Raw genomic sequence first — 23,492 nt, forward strand, 5'->3', positions numbered from 1 at the left:
CCCCTTAAGCTGCCTGTCAGTGTATGCCAACTTGTAGGAAATAAGGATGGAGTAAGAGGATTATGGCAAGATGAGACAAAATGTAATCGACACCTTGAAATTGCCCTCTCCACCACTGACCCAGACTGTCTTGTAACCAAATTCTGCTATAGGAGATTATTAAATATCCAAATTGCTATTTAATATTTGTTCCTGATGTGATAGAGTTTTTCCCTACATAAGGAGTTACCTCTCTCTGACCATTTCTTACGCTGACAGCACGTGACTTGTCTGCTGGTCTCCACTGGCAGTACAGCCGACTAGCTGGAATGAGAAGAATTTAGCTTAGTATAGCTTTTGCATACTGAAAACTAGACTCCCAGCTCACACAGGAAGTTTAGTTTGTAAAACTGTGGATTGCTGGGAAATCCATAAAGTTTCTTCCCTGTTTGGAAGGACTGGTAATGTGTTTCCAGATCCTAAAATAGCAAGACACCTATCATGAGCTTATAGCAGCTATCACACCTACAACTTAGGACAGGAAGCTTGCCTCCTTTCACCCATCTCCAAGGGATTGTTCTTGTACTATTTATAACTATAAACTAATTTAAAATTAATTTGTAAGAGGGCATTTAGTGGTACGCTTTGCATATGTTTTCTCAATAGCAGTATTGGCTATTATGAAGGTACTAGTATTGTATATGACAGAAACTTAAAGTAGGATTATAAGGAAAGCAATTTGCAGTAGCATTAACCAAGCTGAATGTAAACCCCCTCTCACATTGAGGAAATATGTTCAGGAAGAGCAGCAGCAGTCTCCCCTTTTGCTTGTGTTGATTGATTGTGATTGCTTTGTTCAGCCCTTACTGTGAGAATGTTGTGAAATGTTCTGCGTATATATGTGTACGTATTATACTGCATTTTTCTGACATGCATTTACATGTGAACACATACTACCCAGAAGAAAAAATGAGTACGAATGAATGCTTATCTTTATTCTTATCTAGTTGTATGCTAACGGTGTAAAGAAACCATTTTATACAGATGTTTTATGTATACATCTAAAACTGTGAAATAGTTGTCTTCAGCAGCACTAAGGTGTAAGTATCAAATAGTAGCTTTTATTTCAAGTGTTTAGCTTCCCTGAAACTTTGACTCTTTAGTTTCCTAAAGTTTTCCTTCATAGGTTTTGTTCATCCACAGCAGCACAAAGGTTTAGTAATACTGAACCAGAAATGTTATTTTTCTATTCCCATGGGCTTTTATAGTGGCCAGAATTGGGATTTTATTGTTGGTAAAAGCCACTTTGGTGTTCCATGTATGTGGAAGTATGATGGTCATTAATGACACATGGCCCTTTGATGATGGCTGATCTAAGGTAAGGCTCAGCCAGTCATTCGCCTCCAGCTGTTTACATACACCAAGCAGGCTGTGAAGCAATTTGCACAATAGCAAAGAGCAGCGAGGAAAGGAGAATCTCTCTCCAATCCTGAATTGAGTACAAAGGTGCTTTTCCTCCTTCCTGTATCCATCCCACTCTATCCCATGCACGTCTGAGTACAGGGTGGCCACAGACCTTGTCTTTATGCTCTCGTTCAGGGGCATGGCATCTTCTTTTTCAAGCTGCCTACAAGTGGTGATAGTTTCCTAGTCTGGTAACTGCTGAGCTTGTACTTTATTAGGCAAGAGCTGTTGTCTTCCGTGTGTTAAGTCCAACTTGTGTTGGTGGTTCCTTTCAAGACAAATTTTTGCTTTAGTACTATGGGGTATGGAGATGTGAACAGAGGAGGCACGTCCAGCTTTAGTTTACCATAAACTCACAGATGAGTCATGTGAATTTTTCTCGAGGATGAAGAGCGTTGAAATTGCTTGGTCCGCAGGGTAAAAAGACTTCAGAGTATAAAATGTTCTTAATTGTTTTTAGAAAGGGGAAATTGAACTTCAAAACATTCAAAAGGAAGCAAGCCTTTTAAGTGATTCTAAATCACTGGGGTGCTCTAAAAAATGATTTCACTGTAACTTGAATTTTAATTGCCTGCCCCTTCCTCTTATTGTCATGGTACTTTCATTCCCTCTGTTTTCCTGGAAGAGAGTGTTGTTATTGCTGTTTATTTTAAGAAATCCAATGGAATTTGTCCTGCAGTGCAGCAAAATTTCAGGGATGGATATGTTTTAATATTCTGTATTATGAATATTTTTTATATCTTTGTAATTAAAAAAATGAAGTTTTAATGACTGCTCTCCTATAAACCCTGGACTGCTGCATTTCCAGCATAAGAAGCTGAGGACAGGCAATGCCAGGTGCAGCCAGAATATTGCTGCAGCCCCACAACATATCATTTTTTTAACATTATTCAAATTAGTCTCAACACTCATAATTCCCTTGTTTCCTTTATTGCTGTTGTAAAGCAAATGGTTCTTTTATACAAATGTTATCTCCTGGCTATTAATTCAGCAGTTATTTTGGATTATGGCACTCCTGTTAAATTTAGGAATGTAAAAGCTCATAAATATTTAAAAGTTTCAGACTGACGTGGGAAGAAATTGTTTTTGACTTGCTTTGTTAATATCCTGTTGTTCAGTTTGTAATAGATTTAGAATATATTGTTATTTCTCCATTGTTTGACAAAGGGAAAAACAATTGTAGTTGAGCAACTGGTTCAAGTGTTCTCCCTTGAATTGTAACAGGCTGGTAAAAGTGTTTCTTTCCAGTAAAAAACAGTAAGGAAAATATCTGGTTTCCTTTAAGAGGACAAAAAATGTGAAAATTTTAATCAGACCCTACTTCAAAGTTAATGAAAATGCAGCAGTAGGTTTTTAAAGTTAGTTTTGATAAAACAATTTCAAGTAGGTCTACTTACAATCCAGTGCTTCTGTTTCAGCATCTTTTGTTATTTAGACTTCTCTCTAAGGAACAAACAAACAAGATGGACAAATGTGTTTCTTCCCTTAGAGATATTTTATAGAGAGAGCATTTACTATGCAATGAGTGTTTTCACAGAATAAATGTTAGTATGCATCTTCACTATCCCCTAAAGCTCTGAAGAATAACTGAATGGTGAAAAAGTCAATTTTTGTAAGATGGCTGAAGGTCTGGACAGCAGTCCCTGGACCAGTGTTCCTGTTTCACGCCTAACCCTATTTTCTTTCTTTCTTTACCTCAGAAGTAAATACATAGCTTTACAGCCAGATCTTAAAGGGTGTTAAGGTGTAACTCCTGTTGAGATCATCTAGAAGTATTTCAAATGTTTCAATAATTATTCAAAAAAAGGTGGTGAATTGATTCAACCTGGCTAAGTCTGCTTGCAGACAAAGTAAGTATGCAGTTACCAGAGCTTATATCTCTGCCTGCACGCTCCAGAGGTTCTTCAGCTATGTCCTGGGATGGCACTTGATGGCTTGGTTGTATTTTCTGTGTCAGTTAACCTCACTGGCATAACCCCATGACTTACTGTGGTATTGGCATGTTTACTGCCTGCTGAACTGAAAAGACTTTTCTTCTAGTGAGCAAATAAGTTAACACTGCAACATTAATACTATCTTATGGCAGGTTTACACTATCTTTTCTTACACAGTATAACTAAACCAGCTTAATCTACATAATGTAATTACCGAGGTGGCACTTTCCACATGTAAAAAGCTTTTTACATGTCAATAACTTCTTGTAGTTAGGGTGCAGTATTTCAAAACACAAGTTTTCAAAAAGGTGATTGCACAGAGGTTGTAACTGTGAAGGTGAACTTACAATTGCATGAACAAATGGGTATTTTATGCAAGTGAGTAGCCACACCAGCTGAGTCCAAGCGATTTTAACCAATTCAGCATGGTCCAGCTCATGGCCTGTGGCCTGGGTCCAGCCCCTTTGTGAGGTTTTTACCTGACCCGTCACCTTCTCTCTGCAGGAGACAGGGAACAGATGCTCCTTCAGCAAATGCAGCCTCCTCCACCTGCCCTCTCTAGGGAAATGAGTGGCAAGTCAGAAGGGGCATCGGGAAGGGCAAACAAGCCCATGAGGGTTGTCAGCACCTCCGCCTGGCTCCCGCAGGTGCTGCTGCTAGACCAGCCACAACACATCCATGTGTGCAACTGTATGCCTTAGCCAGTCCTGCACACTCTTTCATATGTTTTTGTGTGCATGAAAAGCTCCTTCCTCTCTTACAAACAGAACAAAAGTCTGCTGTTACATGGACAAAGCAAAATGTAAGCCTTTTGCTGTTGCTTATTGACTTAATCCTCATGATGAAAAGTACTTCTGCAAGACATTTCTTGTATTACTCTTTTTTTGGTTCTATGAATGTGTGGTGAACAGTGTAAAGCAAAGGGCACTTGTATGCTTATGAATGTAAAGACATTTGGATGAAGAAATTCTGCAGAGCAGTATATTTATTTTGCATTTCTGAATGGTAGCAATTAAAATTCCCAGCTGCTGGCTGTCCAGATGTTTCTTGCATTACAGCATTGTAATTTGCATTGGAATATATTGTGTTACTGCAGTAGCTGTAAAGTGGTCAGCTCTCTCAGTCTAAACGCTATATATGGGCTCCAGTTGGGATGGTGAGCATATTTCCTGCTCATACCAGGTTCTTCTCTTTCCCACTGTTTCCCCGCTCTGCTAGCTTGGCATGTTTGTATTTCTCAGATGAAGACTTGTATTGCTTGGCATTCAAATCAAGCAGGGGATGTATTGGCAGGTCAGAACTGATGTATGGATGGTCTTTTGTAAGAGTGACACAGGAAAAAAGACTCAAGTTTTGAATGAGAAGTTTCCCTTTCCCTCTGGCATTTTCAGGCAGCAAACATCCCTCTGGTGTCAGAGCTTGGCATTGATGATATCCATTTTGATGACTTCTCGCTTGATGTGGATGCCATGATTACTGCAGCCCTGCGGATGTTCATGGAACTTGGAATGGTTCAGAAATTTAAAATTGACTACGAGGTAACCATCTGCGCTGCAGAGATATCTGCTGCTTTTGTCTTGGCACTGCTCTGTCCATTTGTACGCATTTAGTAGCCCTGATACAATTTGTACTTTTCATTTCAGACGCTGTGTAGGTGGCTTTTGACGGTTAGGAAGAATTATCGAATGGTTTTGTATCACAACTGGAGGCATGCTTTCAACGTCTGCCAGCTAATGTTTGCCATGTTAACTGTAAGTATCCAGCTACAGACGCAATCCCGTAACAGCTTTTACTGCCACATTGCCTTACCTGTCTAAGCATTTTCCAACATTTGATTTCTTTTCTAGTTATGATGATACTCATTCATTTCCAGTAGAAATGCACACAGAATTAGGTTATTAGACTTAAGGCAGCATGTATTTGGCAAAACCTTATAGTGTTTTAGTGACAGTGATATCACAGGCACATTAAAGTGACTGAAAACAGATGGCAGTCTTGGAGTGAGCTTGTTATTATAGATCTTGATCTTACAAAAATGTTTTTCTTTTGGAACTCTTTGATTTGACATTTATTTCAGACTCTTAAATTGGGAAGTACAAAACCAAGGAAGATTAGAATCCCAGAAGTATTTATTATTTTATTATTTATTACCTTCTTATCTAGCTTTATCTAAATAGTTGTAGAAAGCATTGCCTTAAAACATTTTAAGATTAACTTCCAACATAGTGATCTAAGTGAATCTTGTGTCTCCTCTGGACTCTGTAGCACTTCTGGGTTTTATTAACCTGTATCTCCGTCAGTACCAGTAACTCAGCATGCAAGTAAATTCTGTTGAAAGTACTACTGCTCTTACTCAGTCTCTTCTCCTACCCCATGGCAACCTCACTGCATGAAATAATCCATGTTTGGCTAATTAATTCTTGTAAATGCATCAATAAAAAGCTCAGTCCTGGATGTTTAATATTCTGGTTAATATGGCAAAAGAGAAGCAACACGTCTGTGTGCACACACTTTCTGCTGTACTTTACATTTTGGGTTTGCCTTATTTCCAGATAAAAATTTAATTTCCATTCAGTTTTAATGGCCAGAATCATCTATTGTGAACCTTAATACTTACTAATAGCATTTGTGCAAGTATTTATACATGAGGTATGTCACGTGCTTGTTCATTAATTTTTAATCACTGAATGTTTATGCCTTCATTGCTGGCCAGTCTCTGCAGCATGGTTAGCATCTAGACCCCACAGCCTGTGCCATTCGCGGCACAGATCAGCACCATGTTACACGGACTTGAGACAGCCAGTGGCCTGTTTCCTGCTTATGGGGCATGGCTGTCTTGTGCATGGGTTCCCAGCTCTCCTCTGTTTGCCGTTCTCTCTGTGGCAGAACTTTGCATGTCAGGTGAGAAAAAAAGGATGACGTCCCCGAGCAGGTAGATGTTGGTCTAGTGCTAGGTCCATCCCAGCTATGTGGGTTTGTTTCTGTGAGCATTTATGGAGGCATAGCAAAGTTGTACCGTACACCATGAGACAGAGGAAATGGAGATGTTCAACAGGAGAGAAAGGTCACCTTTTCTTCTGCGTGCGGCTCTTCAGCTGAGCAGAATTAACATTTCAGCTGGTGCTTTCTGATGATCTCTAATGAAAACTCGTGGTAACGTGTGGGCATCCGTCGTTTTTAAAGTTTTATAAACTTGACGTGCTTTTTTTTCCAGTTATAGAAAAATGACAAGCTTTTTACTCTGAGAAGTAAGGGCAAAGTCAGGCAGCGCCGTTCAGCCAGGAATTAGATTAATTTCTGCCAAACGCTGCCTGGGGGTGAGGAGCCCTCCAGCCTCACCCGTGAGGACCTCTAGGTGGAGCTCCGAGGCCAGGTTTTCGGCAGGCGGTTCTGTCGGGGGAAGCGCGCTCTCTCCCTGGCATCTCCACCTCAGCTGGCCATGACTGCATCGGAGAGACCGGACTTCAGCAGCCACTAGCATCCTGTGAGGCCTCGGCATAAACTGCTCTGGCCGTGGTTCTCAAAGCATCATTTCAGGACCCTTTTAGCGGTCAGCACAGGGATGCAGCTGTCTGTGGGAGGCGATCTGGGATTTTCAAGCCAAGCTCGTTTCATTGCCCACACTCCTGCAATAAACCGAATGGGCAATTCCATGTGCAGGGCTGGGCGCATGTGCCCACGGCACTGGGCTCGCCACGCTTTCCACCCCGCTTCGCTGTGGGCTGAGAACAGAGTAAGTTCAGGTGTATGATCCGCTTGGGCTGCTCCCCCTTCCAGAGACAGGAAAACTATCTTGTGAAAAAAGACACATAAGAGAGAGTCAAGAGACTAGTAATAGCACAAGGCTTGCTCTTACTGCGTTTGTCTTGGGGGAACCATCCGAGTTAGTGTGTGCCTTGTTTTTTCACGTGCAAAAAGGGGAAAATTCTTTGACCATCAGAGAGGGGCTCTGAAGGTCAAGCAGGCACTGCTTTGTGCAGTTACTGCACCCTATTCCTGATTTCACCATGGCCGTCAGCAATATTGACTGCACCACAAATATAAACCAATAGCTTTATTTTAGGGCGTTTTCAGGTAGGACTTTTAGCGTAGCATGGTAACGTCTAGTCTGTAATGTGGTAGCCTCTAATGGCCCGACCATGCTCCCACTGAACGCAGAAGGAAAATTCAGCTGGGTTGAGCAAGCCACAGAACAGAAGTCCAACAAAGCTTAAACCAGCTGTTTCGCTCCTAGGGCAGCCTTCTGCATATCTAAGGTATGTTCCTGTATGTCTAAGTATATATTTACTCTCCTGTTAGACGTTGAACAATTATAAGCCCAGTCCTGTGAGCTATACTTCTGTATTTCATACTCGCTGAAATATTCTGAAGATAAGCACTGAAGCAAGACTGCTCCTGCGAGTTAGGGACGTCGCATGAGAGTAAACTGCAGGATCAAGCCCAGGCTTCATTATCAATGCCTTTGCCTAACACCGTTCATGTTGATACTTATTTTGAAAAGTAAAAATGAACAAGTAAGCAATACAAAATTAAAATCCCATCTGGTGTGCTAATAACAAAACATATAAATGTGGGGCAAGGCATAATGAATGCAATTCATTTCCTCACATGAAAGAATGACCTCCATAACTCACTGGAGACTCTGCCACTCATGAGTTATGGGTCATTCCTTTTCTGGTGAAAATAAATTTTACTGCACCATCTATAGCTGTGTATTTTTTCTCTCTGTGTAAATTAAAAAACCAGGGAAATGTAATCCTCTATTTTCTTGCGTTATGTTCAAAGCAGATATCCCCTTACCATGACATTGTTTTAAATTAAATGGTTTTTACTAAGTGAAATATTCTATATTTCTCTCATATATTTGATGAAAAGACTTTTGATTAAATGGAATGTTGCATTTATTTTTGGGATATTGCTACTGTTAATAAATTCCTTAATTGGCTTTCCTATATTTCCAGTACAGGTTGAATCCTTGAGTTTAATCAAAGCTTGTATTATGCTAAAGAATCTTTACTACAGCACCAGTTTTATATTATAAAATTTCTATTTTAAGTTGTTTTAACTTAGCCATGAACATTTTCTCTAGATTGAAACTTGGCATATTGTCAGTTATAAACCTATTTTTAATCCCTTTTTTAAAAACAGACCTTGATTATTATTTGTTATATAAGAGCAATGTTTAAAAAATAAAGAGAAAACACTATTTTTTAGAGAATTTCCTCTGCCTGGGTAGCTGTTACTGAAACTAAAAAAAGCAATGCCACTAGAAATCAGGAGAATCTCTTTCAAGTTACACTGTAGACCAGTGGATTCTACACTAAAGGAATTTTTTTTCTCATATTTGATCATCTTTTCTGGTATGTAAGCTTTAAGCACAATTATAAAGCCTTTGTAGCAAGTCCTGCACTTCCTCAGTTCCCACTGAAATGCATTTCTGAGCACCTGGGGGAGCTCGGCTCCCTGTACTGCCTAAACATTAACTGTGGCCACATTTCAGACTATGAAAACAGAGGCTATTTGGATTTGAAAGTGTATTTATTTATTTAAGTGGAATTTGTGGTCTTCAGGGTGAACAGCAGTTTTCACATGGTAATGCAGCAACTGGCTGGCATTTCTGAGTGGGCTCTAAGTCCTCACCAGGTAAGGACATCAAGTCCCACTGATACTCACTCCCTGTATCACTTAACCCTCTTCTTGCCAGTGGGTGAAATTATGGCCCATTGAAAATCAATGGAATTCAGGATTTCTTACATACTGTTAGTGTTCAGCCTTGGTTTGGTCCTCCAATATAAATGTATTTCATATTCTTTTATATAATTTCCTTTCATGCTAACTAGATTGTGTGGCTGATTTAGAAGTGTCATTGGAGACTGGCACTGTGGAAAGACAAGTGTTGTGATTTTCCAGCTCAGCCAGACATTTTTGCAGGCAATATACCCTTATGCTTCTGAAGAACTGAAGAACCATGTTGTTTCTGCCGTGGGTAAGATGCACGGCACCAGAGAGGTGGTGTCCCACGCAGGCTCCAGCACCTCCTCCAGACAGGATGCTTGAGGTTAGCAATAACAATAGTATTTCTTTTCCGACACAAGGCAGTTCAGGCAGGAAAACTGCTATGGCAAGTATCCACAAGGAGAAGTATAGTGGCAAAAAAATGTTTCTAGGATCAGCTCCCCCATTCATGTTGGGCATACCTGGTCTGAGCTGCTCATGGGGAATTTCAGTATATCAGTTTTCAAAATTCTCTCCAAAATTCTAGCAGGTATCTGCAGCAGAAATATGCCATTTGAGACATTTCCTCTTTAAATCATGCCACTTCATTTCATGTGTCCCAGATAACAAATTTTTTAATAGTTCATAACAGTTCCACAGAGTATATTTTAGCTGGGTTCTTTTGTAGGTCTTTTGATTTAACATCTCAGCTGTCTCTGACAGTAGGGATTGACTAAGATGGTCACCTTAGGATTGAAGAAATCTGTCTTAGTACTTCTCTGAACAATATTTTCAAAATGGAATCAATTTTGGTTTGTATTTCCCTGATATGAAATTCCAGTTCTTGTCTTAGTGTGTAGTTATTGGTGTTTGTTTTCAGCTCTTTTTGCCTGTAGTGCCTTCTGGGTAGTAGAGAAATGGCATGCTGCAAATGCAACAGAGAGATAATAACAGATCACTCCAAGGACGTTATCTGTTCTGCTAACCATCTAACATACAGCAGGGAATATAATATGACAATAAAGCATTTATCTTCTCCTTACTGAAACATTCATGGTATCAAAACAAAGTTGACTGTTGCTCGATGGACTAACATTACTTATCCCTTTTGCTACTGATAGTTACAGCTGCTATTTTTTCTCTGCTCTCAGACTGCAGGATTTCAGGAGATTCTGACTGAAATTGAAATTTTAGCTTTGATTGTGGGATGCTTATGTCACGACCTTGACCACAGGGGAACCAACAATGCCTTCCAAGCCAAGTAAGTTTTCTAATTCTTAGTACTTTAATTTGTTTTTCTTCCATAGAAGAGCAAAAGGTGACTAGGATAAAGAATGAAGCATTAATTTCAGGCCTCCTAGGCCAAGGCCAAGTATTCTTATTCTTGTATGTAGTGAGGGACTATCCATCTTTATCATTCTCTGTTCTTTTGGGTAATTGCTGGCTTGTCCTTTGTATCAGGCTGTTGATTGGGTTACCCCTTGTGAACTGACAGTGCATATTGAAGCATGGTGCCAAAACTTGATGTTCTTTTCAGGCTCAGGTGTTATTGATTCTGGTATTCAACCCAGAAACACTGAAAATGTCTCTCTGGGTTGTTCTTGCTGGCTGGAATACATGATGTTAAGCAAAACCTTGTTCAGCTATTAAGAAGAAAATAGGTAAAACTGAAATCATGCTTTCACAAAAACCTTCACCCTAGTGTAGGCAAGCATACTCCAAGTAATTCTTAGTGTGAAACTGTTGCCATCACGCTGGAGCTCTGATGGATATTGCCCGCAGTGGGTGGCTGTACTAGTTGCCTCACCACATACCCGTCAGCTGTGGAGCACATGGGGTCCCTGGCCTGCCGAAATGCCTCCTCCCTGGCCTGCCCCACAGGCCAGAGCACACGGAGCCTGTTTGGAGCCATGCTGTAGTGGGCAGGGGTGGGCTGGCCACCCCCTGCCACCATCAGTACCCACCAGAACACAAAGCCGGATCTCGAAGTCAGATTCTTACATAATCTATGTGAAATCTTGTTCTCCAGATTGTTTTCAATTCTAAAAATGAATTTTATTCTATCCAAAGTGCTTGGGACCTGATTCAGCAGCCCTGACTTGCATGTATTTTTACCCTCCAGGCTGCTGCCGTCAGACACGCTGAGGTAGAAGCAGGTTTGTGGAAGGTTTGAGGGTGGTACTTCTTGCTGTAGTGGTAAGGGAACTCCCTTGAACAAGGTCAAATTCTTTCGTAAAACTCTGTTCCCTCAGAATAAAGGGTGGCAACAGGAAATGTCCCCTGACAGCATCCTGGCCAAGCTGTGAAATAAAGCTGTCGGACACAGAGACTCCTCCAAATCCCATGTTGTTTTTCTCGGCTCCACGGGTCCTCTACAGTTGGAACACGAGCCCTTGAGGCTCTCTTGTCCTGCGGATCCCAGCATGCTTTTGCAGCTTTGTCTGTTCTGCATTACTGCTAATCCTCCAGCGTGACGGGGAAGTGGTCAGATGGTTGTCCAAAGATATTTGAAAGACAGGGTGATGTTGTATTAGCCTATTTTGTCATACTTTTTGCAGAAATAGTCTGCTGCAATGCGTGTATGCATGGGCTGCTGCATTTCTGGGGGCGAGTTGCCTCAGTGAACATCACTCAAACTGATGTTTCTGATATTCGCTAAGCTGTCATTTCCTGAGCTATTGGTGTTGCTGTACAGTCTCAATGAAACAATGACACTGTCTGGATCTTCAATCACCATAGCAAGGAAAATCAATTGCAGTGCTCAAAAGACAGAGCTCATGGTGCAAAGGTTACCAAGCACTGCTAGATGCCTTTTTGCAGCTGAGTCTTGAAGAGAATCAAAAAAGACGAGACAAATGGGAAGGAAGCTCAGCTGATTGATGTTTATGTTCCTAATTTACAAAAACGAGACCTAAGATTTACATCCTGACCATTTTAGGCTCTGATTAAGTTAACCACTTCTCCAGTGTAACATTACACAACAATATCTCTTGTGCAGAGGGATGGCTGAGTTAAAGGTAGCAGTTTCAGCATTAGACTGCTATCACTTATACTTGTTGTTTGACAAAGAGGGGGCTACCATTTTACGACTCCATAAAGAAATTGCTGAAGACATTTAACAAAAGACAAACATTACCACACATGTATAAAACATCCCTAAAAACAGAAGCTGTAGTTTTAATAACAGCAGCTACGATTTATTCCTGTAACCTGACTTGTAAATTTAAGCATCACATTTTCCTATTTTATCTTCAATGTTCAATACTGCTGTTCTGTGTGATGAAAGTTCAAGAGGTATATGATGGAGGCAATAATGCAGTTGCCTGAAATGCCTCTGTTATATATCTCAACACCACCTTCTCTAGGGATGATGTTTCCTGGACATCCTTCTCTCTAATATAGCTGCTTCTGATAATTAAATATCAGTATGGTGCAGTTTTATAGTATAAGCTCCTAAGAGACTCTTTCTGTTTGTCTCTAGCATAATCTCTTATTCTCATTTCTTTGGAAAGAAAACCCATCTTGTCGCTTTAGGCTGGGTCCCAGAAGTGATGTAATGGTGATCAGTAACTATTCTGACAATCTAGTCCTGTTTTCTGCACCTCCCAAGGATTCGCAGTTTTATAATTGTATTCTGTAGATTTTTGTTCTTTAAACTTAGAAACCCCACCTGCTCTGTGCATTTTGAAGCTAATTTTGGTTTAGATTATAAACATGATGAGAAAATACATTCTAAAGAGATGTTCAACTTTACTTTTATATTCACTGCTCTTACTTGTGGTTTAGTATTTTTTTAGGTGCATGGTTTTACATACAGACAGAACCTCACTGCATTTGCAGTTGGTTTTTGTTGTTGTGTTTTGGAGGTTTTTTAAAAGAGTTTGTAATCACCTATTGTAAGCTACTGTGGTTATACCTATTAAGAAATAAAAATAAAAGGTAGTAGCCAAGCAGCCGGTCCCAGCTCAAGGATGTTACTGTTTGTCTTTACTGCACAGTGGTGCACCTGCGCTGTGGCATCACTGAGGCACTCTAAAAGTTGCATGACAAAATTTCATGTGGTTCCAGGAAAATCTTTAGTCAGCTGATGATATTTAGGAAGGTCTTGGACATAAATGCCATGTATCTGGCTTTAAATTAGTATTTTGATCTGGTCAGATGTCTCAAGTTTGGTTGCTGAAATGGAGAGGAAGAGTGTGGCTACATCCTTTTGTTACTAAATTGTCTCTGAAACTTGCTTTGTAAGCAGACAAGCAGTATTTGTTGACTCCCTGTGTTCTGTTTCAGGAGCGGATCAGCCTTAGCTCAGCTCTACGGCACCTCTGCTACCTTGGAGCACCACCATTTCAATCATGCTGTCATGATTCTCCAAAGTGAGGTACAAAAGCATTACTATTAATCTCACTGTAAACTGTTGGGCAGTTTGAGCCGGAGAAAGGAAATACCACACACAGTACTTTTTAATGCCCTCTCCTTGAGGAATTATTTATTGGTTACTACAAAGGTCACAACTAGCACAAAATTAAACAACTACAAATGCTGATCATAGAGCCCAGAGATTATATTTGTCTCAATCAGCTAGGGGCAAGGAGAATGTATCCTAATCATATTGTCAGCTTTTCTCAGTCTTCTTACATATATCTTGCTCAGGGGTTTATAGGTAGGTGAAACAAGCTCTTACCTTTCCCCACAGGTGGTGTGTTCAAAGTATCACAGTCATCCTTTACTGGACCAATTTATTTCTTTGACAGTCTTTCTGTAATCAGTATTTTTATGATGGTTTTGCATAATCCTACTAAATTCTTTTTTTTAAATTAATATCAATAATAGTCCAAAAGTACGCTAGCTGCTTTGCAGGTACATTTAAAGACATGGTTCTTGCCTAGAATATCTTATGCGCAACAGTATGCAGGACACACTACCCCAGAGATGTAATAAGTGAAAAAAGTAGAAGGATGGACACACAGTCCTTACAAAACAGTGATATATTTTCTTAATTTAGACAGACAGGTTGTTACAAAATGCATTCAGCATATATAAAACCAAAAATGCAGCACAATTGGAGACAATACACTGATCTGCAGTAACTTTTGAAGAGCATCTGGGAATGTCCTGTGATTGCAGACAAATGGGAACAGGGTGATGGCTTTACCTGTGTGTACAGTGCCACAGAGATTAGTCATGGGACTGTGGCTTTAGTGTTCAGTTTCTCCACATTATATTAAAAAAGTAAACATAGGAAAGGAGCACGAGATTTAAACAGCTGAATCTGCTTAGCCTAGCTTATCTAAAAGGTGATTGTAGGAATTAAAGGAAAGGCATGAGGAAAAGAAGCATTTGAAAGTTAGACTGGTTTAGAATAGGAAAAAAGGGAAGGGGGGGGTGGGTTTTGTTTGTGTTTTTTTCCTAAACCAATGAGACTGTTCCGGCTCTGGAACAAGCTTTCCTGGGAAACAATGGTTTGTCTGCTTCCTGAAATGCTCATCATAACTGAATGTCTCTCTGAAGACAGGCTGAAGACATGGACAACTCTGTGAACGTTTATAGCTCATGTCAGTCTAGCTGCTTTTCTTTATCTTGACCAGCTTAAAAATCAAGAAATTTACCAAAAAAACCCCACTTTTATCCTTGGAATCTACTGCAGCTTCTTTCAGAGATGTAAAATGTTACTCAAAATGCAAGTCCTCCTCTTTGATCATTCAGGCAGCTTCTTCTCCAGGTCTTCATTTCTAGACCGGAAAATTAATCCTACAGGATTTTTATCCGATGGATACTGTTTAGTAATGAAATACAACACCCCTTAGATTGGAATAAATGCAGATTTGGATCCTCCAATCTACTTAAAGATATGCCAACTTTCACCAGCTGAGCAGCTGGCCTCCTCTCCCAAATAAGCTGAAATTTGTTTATATCTTATCCACTAATATTGATATTCTAGTCTGTCTTTGCTATCTGGAATGAAACATAGTATATTGTATTATTTCTTTAGATTTTTATCATGTTGGACAAAGGAGCTATGTATCCTTTACTCTTGACATGCTAATCTCAGTATAAGTGATCTTCAGCTTTGTAGTGGCATGGTTTTATACACCATGAAACCGGTCAGAAAGGCAACAGATATTACAGAATGACAGACAACTTGGTAAATTACCCCTGTTGAAAGAGCTGCTATTTTCCTAATACATTTTGCTTTATTTTCTTCTGCGTACTTTGTTTTTTAAATTGTTTGTCATAAATAAGCTTTAGATTCTCAAATCCTTCTGAATATTTAGCCAAAAAGAAATAATCATTTCACTGTCATGGAGACCATCTTTTCTGCATGGCAAATTATTTTTTTAGACCAACAATTATTAAAATCTATTAAAAAATACCATCTCTACCTCCAGACCTTATCTCGTTTATGTCCTCAGACCATCATGGTTATAGCAATCCTGTTGCTGGAAAATTCTTGGTTTTAAGGACATTTTAATCTTCCTAAGCAGTAGGTGGCAGTGTGTACTGAATGTGTGCGTTACAGTGCTAAATACCACCAAAATAAGATTCTCTTTAGCAAGGACCTCATTATTTCTATAGGTGATTAGAAAAGAAAAAAGTGTAGTACATTTATTTATGTTTATTTATATGTGACTAATGTCACAAAGACCATGTCTTAAGCTTACATTTAGAATTTTCCATTAATTTTGTAGAGAAATTATAGGATCTCTGTCCCTCTGTAGTTTTCAGATATTCACCTGTGAAAGGACCTTCCTGCTCTCAAATCACAATATTACATAATTTGTTTCCTTTCATTCTGACCATGGAGCACCTTTCAAGTTGTTAATCTATGATCCCTTACAAAGTAGCTTATTTGGCCTACAAAGGGCATTTAAACTGCATACCGCTGCAGTTCTTTAGCCTGCATAGGGAATGCTTGTATACACTGTAAGACAACGCAGTAATGGGCAGAGTGAGCAAATGGGCTGTTTTGAATGAAAAACTGATTTAGTGTCTTTGACTGCTCTAACAGCATTTTGTGTGCCTGCAAGCAGCAGCACAGATAAATCTATTAGGAGCACAACTCAAAAGCTGCAATGTACAGCTCCCCAAAACATTTAATAAGAGGAAAGATTGAGATGTATCCATAGTTTTTCCCCATAAACTGAGTCTGTGCAGGGTCAGAGCAAAGAGTAAATCTTTCCTCAAGAGGCTGTAATTCCAGCAGAGTTTAGAAAAACATCCCAGGTGCTTGATTACAAACGTCAACTCTTCCACCCCAATGTAATCTCAGCAGTATTAACATTATTATTTTGTCATAGTTTTGCCATGAATCAGAAGAGGCCTCTGTTACAGGGAAACAGTAGACTAAAGAGAAAACCTTTTAAAAACCTGTATTGATTGCTAGCCCTTTACCTCTTTTATCTCTTTCATTATAGGGTCACAACATCTTTGCTAACTTGTCCTCTAAGGACTACAGTGACCTTATGCAGCTTCTAAAGCAATCAATATTGGCAACAGACCTCACTCTGTATTTTGAGTAAGTATTGGCATTTCTTGTATTTGACAAATGAAAATTCGAAGAACTTACTCTAATGACCTATTAAATACCAATAAGGATATATAATATGAGAAATTAGTGTTTAGCTGTGGTTGAAGAGATTTAGTCTAATACTTAGTATATCTTAGGCTAATAGAAATATCTCAAGTGTCCAAGTAAGTTTTGCTTTAATGTGTAACATGTCTGTATCAACAAAAAGCAAGTGAAATCCTAGGCTTATACTTCAAAGCAATCCCAGGAATCAGTTACAGCTTAGTCCCATCATTCTTTTGTCCCTTCCCTGATCATTTCTTCAGGCATGTAGAAAATCAACAATACTTTAGAATTTTTTCCACCATTTCAGAGTTTTGAAACACATATGCTACGAAATACTATATTTAGTTACAGACCCAATTGCAGAGGTAACGAAAGCATACGCATTGCTTCTTTGAAGACAAATTATGCCAGTTTGCTTCAGATGAGAACAGGTCTTCAAAAGCTTAACTCAAGTATAATAGGATCTCGCTCATCCAGTTTTCTTCCTTTTCCTTGTCTGCAAATCAAATCTCTAAGCAGACTCCAACTTGGTGCTATTTCTTCAAATACTGTTGAGTATTACCAAGCTCTTCCTGGTGAGAATGCATGGGAGCATGCGTGTAGTTGGAGGAGTCGTGATGTCACTTTTGATTTCCCCCTCTCTGGCACATGCCTGTGGCTGACTTAAAGGGAGAAGTGCTGTCAGATGGACAATTTCAGCATACTACCTTCCCAGTCTTGACAATGATTCATCCTTAGGGATTTCGTTTGATGTCCATTACCATGCTATCCCAAACAGTGCTGGGTGGCATGTAGTAATGTTTTTCTCAACTTTTAGGGGCTTTGTGCTGATGGTTGAAACCAAACCAAGTTTCCAGAAAATTTCAGGCCAAGTTTTTACCATGAAATTGTTCAACATCGTATCTTTAGCTGTTAATTGTAGAAATACTAACTGGGATGCTGCAATGTTTGCTTTGTCTTCTTTTCTCAGTATTTGGTTACTGTGCCGAGGGCTGTTTCTAAACAGTACTGGCAGAAGACAACACTGATATTCTTTGTTTCCTGCAAGTCTATTCTCAGTGAAGTTGTATTAGGAAGGGGTTTTAATGAATGGTTTTATTATAAATAACTTCTAAACATTAGTCCATTAAGAAATTTCTGCTTGCCAACATGAAAATCCTGAGCAGGACAAACAGACCCTTTTAAGCATATACTCTTCTTGAAGCTGTCTGTTAGGACTGCTTGTTATCTGGGGGGCGAGCACAACAGAGGAATTTGCTGACAGCTGTAAGTGAGGTGCAAGGACCACAGGAATGTGTCAGTACGGGTTCTCCTGTCTCAGCACAGATAACAAGTGCTGCAGAAATGTTTTGTCTGCCAAGGAAGAGATGAGTGGCAGAGGCTGAGATGGCAGCTGCCCTGGCACAGCCCCATGTGCTGCCCCTGGCCAGGATCCTGCAGCCCCCAAAGAGCCAGAGAGGCCCCGCAGCAGTGCCTTGGGAGGGAGCCCAGTCCAGACCCAGACGTGATGGAGCTCTCTTCCCTGCCTGCCTTAGGTTGAAAAACTACATGGTCAAGATGTCTTTCTAGTTTCACTACAGAGAAGTAATGTCCAAAAAGGGACATCAGCTGAATTTCAAGATTACTCTTCCCTGCTTGCATAATTGATTTTTATGTGCTACATGAATCAGAACACTTTTAGCAAATGAGGCCTCTTTATTGAGAAGTCTGCAAGTAAGTTATCTTTTCCTCTTGTGTTATTATGACTCATTAATCAGGTAGTTGTCACGCTACTTTACTTCCTGAAGTGCCTGAAAATCACTCCTTGGAAACGTTGATGATTTACACTTCTTAAAGCCACCCTATGTGAACAGATGTTTCTGTACAAGTACCTAACTTGTTTTTTCGGTTTGCTATGTCTTCAATATTTTTGTAGACAAGGAAATTCTCATATCAGTATTTTAGAATGCATAAGCCTAATGGTCACGAAGTCCAGCTGGCAAAACAGCAACAAAACTCCAGACAGAGCAAGGTTTTATAACCTTCCTAAGGCACTACTTTTCTACAAACAAAAAGATGACTTTCAGTGAAAGACAAGATGGAAAATATACTTGATTTTAGCAGATGATTCTAGATAATGATGCTGGTAGATAATACAACAAGCAAAAGCATGGAACCAAAACTAAGTTTATGGAATTACACTCAAATGATGTCTTGAGCCACTGGGCTGTATAGCAACTGGATTTGCTGTATTTAGCAAGACAACTTTCCCTTCCAGGCAAAAAACAACCAGAGTCGTTACTCAAAGACATTGCAAAATTGTTATCATTCTGTTTATTTCTTAAATACTGGCATATTATGTTTGCTTAATAATAGCAAACCTCTTCCTTTTGGATACCATGCATAAGCAACAAGTAGGAAACACTAAATTGTTTCCTTATACATGGCTGCTTTCCTTAGGTTGACTCCTTCCTACACTACAAATTCTCTGTTGAGTTGGACTACTACTTCTGCATCCATTTAAAAAGATTTCAGTGAAAATTCTTGTTTTAAAGTTTTCAGCTTAACATAAGGCCTTGAGACTCACAACATTTTCAGTTACTGTTTATGGATCTATGTTTTAAATTTGAATGTTTGAGGTTTCTGGGATGTCATCTTCCTGATCTTTCAGCTTTAAATATTCTTGCCTTTTGTCCAGTAACATATGAATTGCCCAGAATATCCAATACTTCAAAATGAAAGAATTACCAAATTTTACATATTTAGACTGGTCACTGAAATACAGGATGCAAAAATCCACTGCTCACTCTCTTAATAGAGTTTGTAGTTGTTGATGATTTGTTCAGGATTAGGCTGGTTTAACATTTATGTGCCCATTAGAATTTTCATCATTGCAATATTTATTTAACTGAGGCCATGATGCTATGCCTCTGTGTGAGAGAACTGAATTTTGTTTTCTGCATGTGTGACTTTGCATTGTACCAGCAAATTTTGCAACACAAACCACTTATATCTTACTTCAGGAAAAATAAGGGATTAGATATCATTATGTGGTCCTTACATCTCCCTGTTCTAGTTGCTGTCATCACATCCATTATAGAAAGGCCCTCTAGTATGAGTGACTGGTCATATAAGGCATGAGAGTCAGGGACCAGAATAATGCAACATTCTGTCCACTGACTGAGGGCAGTGTTCCTGGAAGCGTGCATCTCCTTGTGTGTAAAACCTGTACTGGCTGACATCAGACCGTGCTTTCAATAATCACTGTTCAAAATTTCAGTCTAGCTGCAGGAAATGTAGAAAATACAAGACTTTGTAAATTCTCTTCTGTTGGGGAATTGAACTATGTTTCCACTTGACCAAGGGATAGCAGAGTCTCCTATGAGATGAGGCACTGGACTGTCACTCAGAACATAGGTATTTGCTTTCCAGCTTTGATGCTAATATGTTGTGTCACCCTGGGCAAGTTGCTCCATATTTTTATACCTCAACTTCTGCTACATCTGAGGCAGGATCTGTTTCATATTGTAGTCACACGGCATGCAGTAAGAGCTGCTTGGAGCCTCAGTGCCATAAAAAATTACAAACTATCATGAGTCAGAATTTTGATACTTAAAGGCACCAAATAAACATTAACGTGTTCTGGCTCCTGTTGTGTCCATCTTTGAGGACATAGGCAAAATATCTCAGAAGACAAAGCATGGGACCAAGCAGGGAGACCTAGTTTCTAGTCAATAAGAACTACTAACTCGAGACATCTGTAGCTCCTGTGTCTCACTGTTCTGTTCTATGTGCTGGAAATAATAGGAATTGCACATCTCCAGAAAACCCTTTGGGATCCAGAAGTAAAAAACCATTTTGCAAGGACAAGTAGAGAGAAGTGTGTATATATTTCAGGGGTATTTCTATTGTCTGTCTGTCCACTGCCGTAGCTGAACATTTCATGCTTCCACGGAAGACTGAACATTTTGGTACCATTTATTTCCTTATCTGTGGAGACCATAAATACAATATTGCTTTTACTAGGCAACTCTGACATTGATAACAGACATTTATAGAACATGTTTGGAAATTAGTATGTTTCGCTTAAATGGACTGTCACTATAACGACTTTAACAAGAATACATGAGGTGCAATGATTTCGTATCATCCAGAGAACTGTTTCTACTGCAGTGCTGCCCTGGAAGTGTCTTGTTTCCTTCTCTGATAATCTGTTTTGTTGCAGGAGAAGGACTGAGTTTTTTGAACTTGTCAGTAAAGGTGGTTATGATTGGAATATAAAAAACCAGCGAGAAATATTTCGGTGAGCACTACTATTTCTTGCTTTCTGGTTATTTCAAAGTGTAGCATGGAGCAAGGATTTCATATATCATGGAGTGAAGACTCAGAGTAACCAGAGAAGGTAGCTTGTTTTAAAAATATGATCCGTGATATGAAATATATGGTATGATTTCTAAACATTACCAAACAGCAGGGATGTAATCAATGTTACCTCAACTTCTCCATTCCTATTTCTGCCTTCACACTGTCATGTGTTCTTCCCTTTCTCCCAGCCTCACCAGTTACCACTCAGCTTTTCTGCTCTTCCCCGAGAAAGCATCGATATTCTGCCTCAGGACACAAAGATCTTTCTTCTCCATTTCCCCATTCCCTCCTCCTCTCATCTGTTTCCTTTCACTGGCGATGCTTCTCTCTGCTCGTCTAGACTGTACTTGGGAATTTGCAGATACATGGTACTCTTCTAGCCCTCAAGAATGATCTGAGCATGCCTCCTATTGAAAACCTCAGACATTGTGGGTGGTTTGAGTACAACACGCTTTTGAGACAATAAAATGTGTGCATTTGCATATGCATGCCTGACTATGTCTCGTTTTATCTGAAATTTCATTAAAAATCTGTTTCCTTTTGGTCTTTTGACCAAAATATTGGCCATTTTCTATTTTCCATATCATTTCACCCATTCCTAATTTTAGATTCAGGCAATATATTTGATGCTTCATTTTCACTGCCCTTGTTCTTCATTTAAACTTTCTTAGACTTTTATCTGCATCATGTACTGTACATAAACGCTTTCTACAGCTGAATGGGTTCTTTCTCCTAATGCATATAAAACATGGTCGTAGCTAGGTATTAAACTACGGTGGAACAGTATAGCTCATAGTAAATCTTAGATTTTTATAGTAGATGAGCAGTAGAAACTGCTTAAACAGTGTCTGGGATGCCTCCTGTGATTATAGGTTCTCTTGCTACAGCAGTCACTTACAAATAGGCATATAAATTAATCCAGTTTGCAAGTGTTATTATGTAATAATACCCTTACTTATATCATGTGAAGCACATGCTTCCTAGTATATTATAGATATTAATGTAAGTAGTGTTAGAAGTATGTGAAATAAGCAGTTACTTCCTTGCAATATCGTTTCTTTTCTAGTGTGCAATGCACAATACCAAAATTCATCATCTGATGACCTGCAACACATTAGGCTTCCTAGGCACAATTGTGATGTAAAAGCCATGCTGATGACTGAAATTTCAACCATGTCATTCTTTTCTGGAGGAAAAGAAGGTGCCAGGACTGACATTTTATATATGTATTATTTATTTATGCATCCAGAGCAGAGTTGTTTAGAAATCCAACAAAGGTTGATTCAGCTTGTATTGTTCATTTCTGTTTTTCAGATCAATGCTAATGACAGCCTGTGACCTTGGAGCTGTGACCAAACCGTGGGAGATTTCAAGACAGGCAAGTCATGATTAATAGCAGGGCTGGGAGGAGGCGGGACTGGTGGGACAATATTCCCAGGGCCCTGGCTTACAAGGGACCAAAACTGGAATCAATTTACAGCGGTATTAATGCTATAAAAAAATAGCAGGGGGTTTCTGCGAGAAATGGTTTATTGCATAATCTTTCCATGTACACATGCTGGTGAGCAGCATGTAGGTACCTGAAGAGATCTGGCTTTACAGCCTCTCCTCTTACTAACCTTTTAAATCCATATCAAAAAAACGGATGGATTAAACATGAAAAGCGTTAGCCACATGTAGCTGCGCTTACTTGTTTTGTCCCAAAGTTTTCCTTGGCATTAGCAGAATCTTCCCTAAATCAAAAATACTAGCAGATTATCTGCAAACTTTGATTAACATAAAATCTTCAGTATATTTGATAAATGTGTTCATTTTCTCAACACTGATGGAAAAATCTGCAAGTGTAGTATAGAGCCTTATTTAGCTAGCATCCTGTACTTAAGAAAAAACAAATACAAATTTAGGCTTCTGCTGCTGAGTAGGCTCTTTGGAAATATACATAAAACTTGGGTCCAGCGTTGGCAAACAATTACAACATGAGAAAGCAACCTGTCCCAAAGTCTTGTCCTTTACCACATAATTTTCCCTCTTCTAGGCATCTTTCCTCACTCGGCATCCATCCTTCATATTTCCTGTACCATTCTAATAATTCTCTGTCCTTTACTGAGGTCCAGAACAAGCCAGTAGAAGGCAGGCTGTGTAGGCTGTGGAGCAATATATAGCATCAGGAAGTGAATAGGAAATATACCAGCGCAGCTGAGTGTGGGTAAGCACCTGGAGGGAGTTTGAGTAGCTTAACAACAAAGTGATATTTAAAAAGATGGGGTGAAAACAAGAAGCTAGACCAGAGAACTAGTGAGGCAGGAGCAGGCAGATTTCTTGGAGAAGGACAAGGAAGTAACAGAAGCTGAAGGGGACTTGCCCTTCTTTATGGTAGTGCGAAAGTTACATGCGCATTAACTCACTGAAAAAGCATTTGTGTGGTGAGGACTTCAGCTCAGCTTGCAGTTTTGTCAGATGATGTTTTTTCACTTTTATAAGCAGAC

At 39.5% G+C, this 23,492-nt stretch overlaps 1 protein-coding gene across 1 annotated transcript in view; it reads left to right on the plus strand.

Annotated features, from left to right (window-relative positions):
* The window catches only part of PDE11A (phosphodiesterase 11A), a 134,655-nt gene that overhangs the window by 91,999 nt on the left and 19,164 nt on the right, over positions 1-23,492 (plus strand). The window contains exons 11-17 of the mRNA XM_075756561.1: positions 4,769-4,915; positions 5,021-5,128; positions 10,244-10,353; positions 13,380-13,470; positions 16,505-16,605; positions 20,867-20,944; positions 22,321-22,388. Coding sequence (XP_075612676.1) covers positions 4,769-4,915; positions 5,021-5,128; positions 10,244-10,353; positions 13,380-13,470; positions 16,505-16,605; positions 20,867-20,944; positions 22,321-22,388 — 703 coding nt within the window. The remainder of the gene's footprint in view (positions 1-4,768; positions 4,916-5,020; positions 5,129-10,243; positions 10,354-13,379; positions 13,471-16,504; positions 16,606-20,866; positions 20,945-22,320; positions 22,389-23,492) is intronic.

This window comes from Balearica regulorum, chromosome 6, assembly GCF_011004875.1.
Source record: "Balearica regulorum gibbericeps isolate bBalReg1 chromosome 6, bBalReg1.pri, whole genome shotgun sequence".
NCBI lineage: Eukaryota > Metazoa > Chordata > Aves > Gruiformes > Gruidae > Balearica > Balearica regulorum.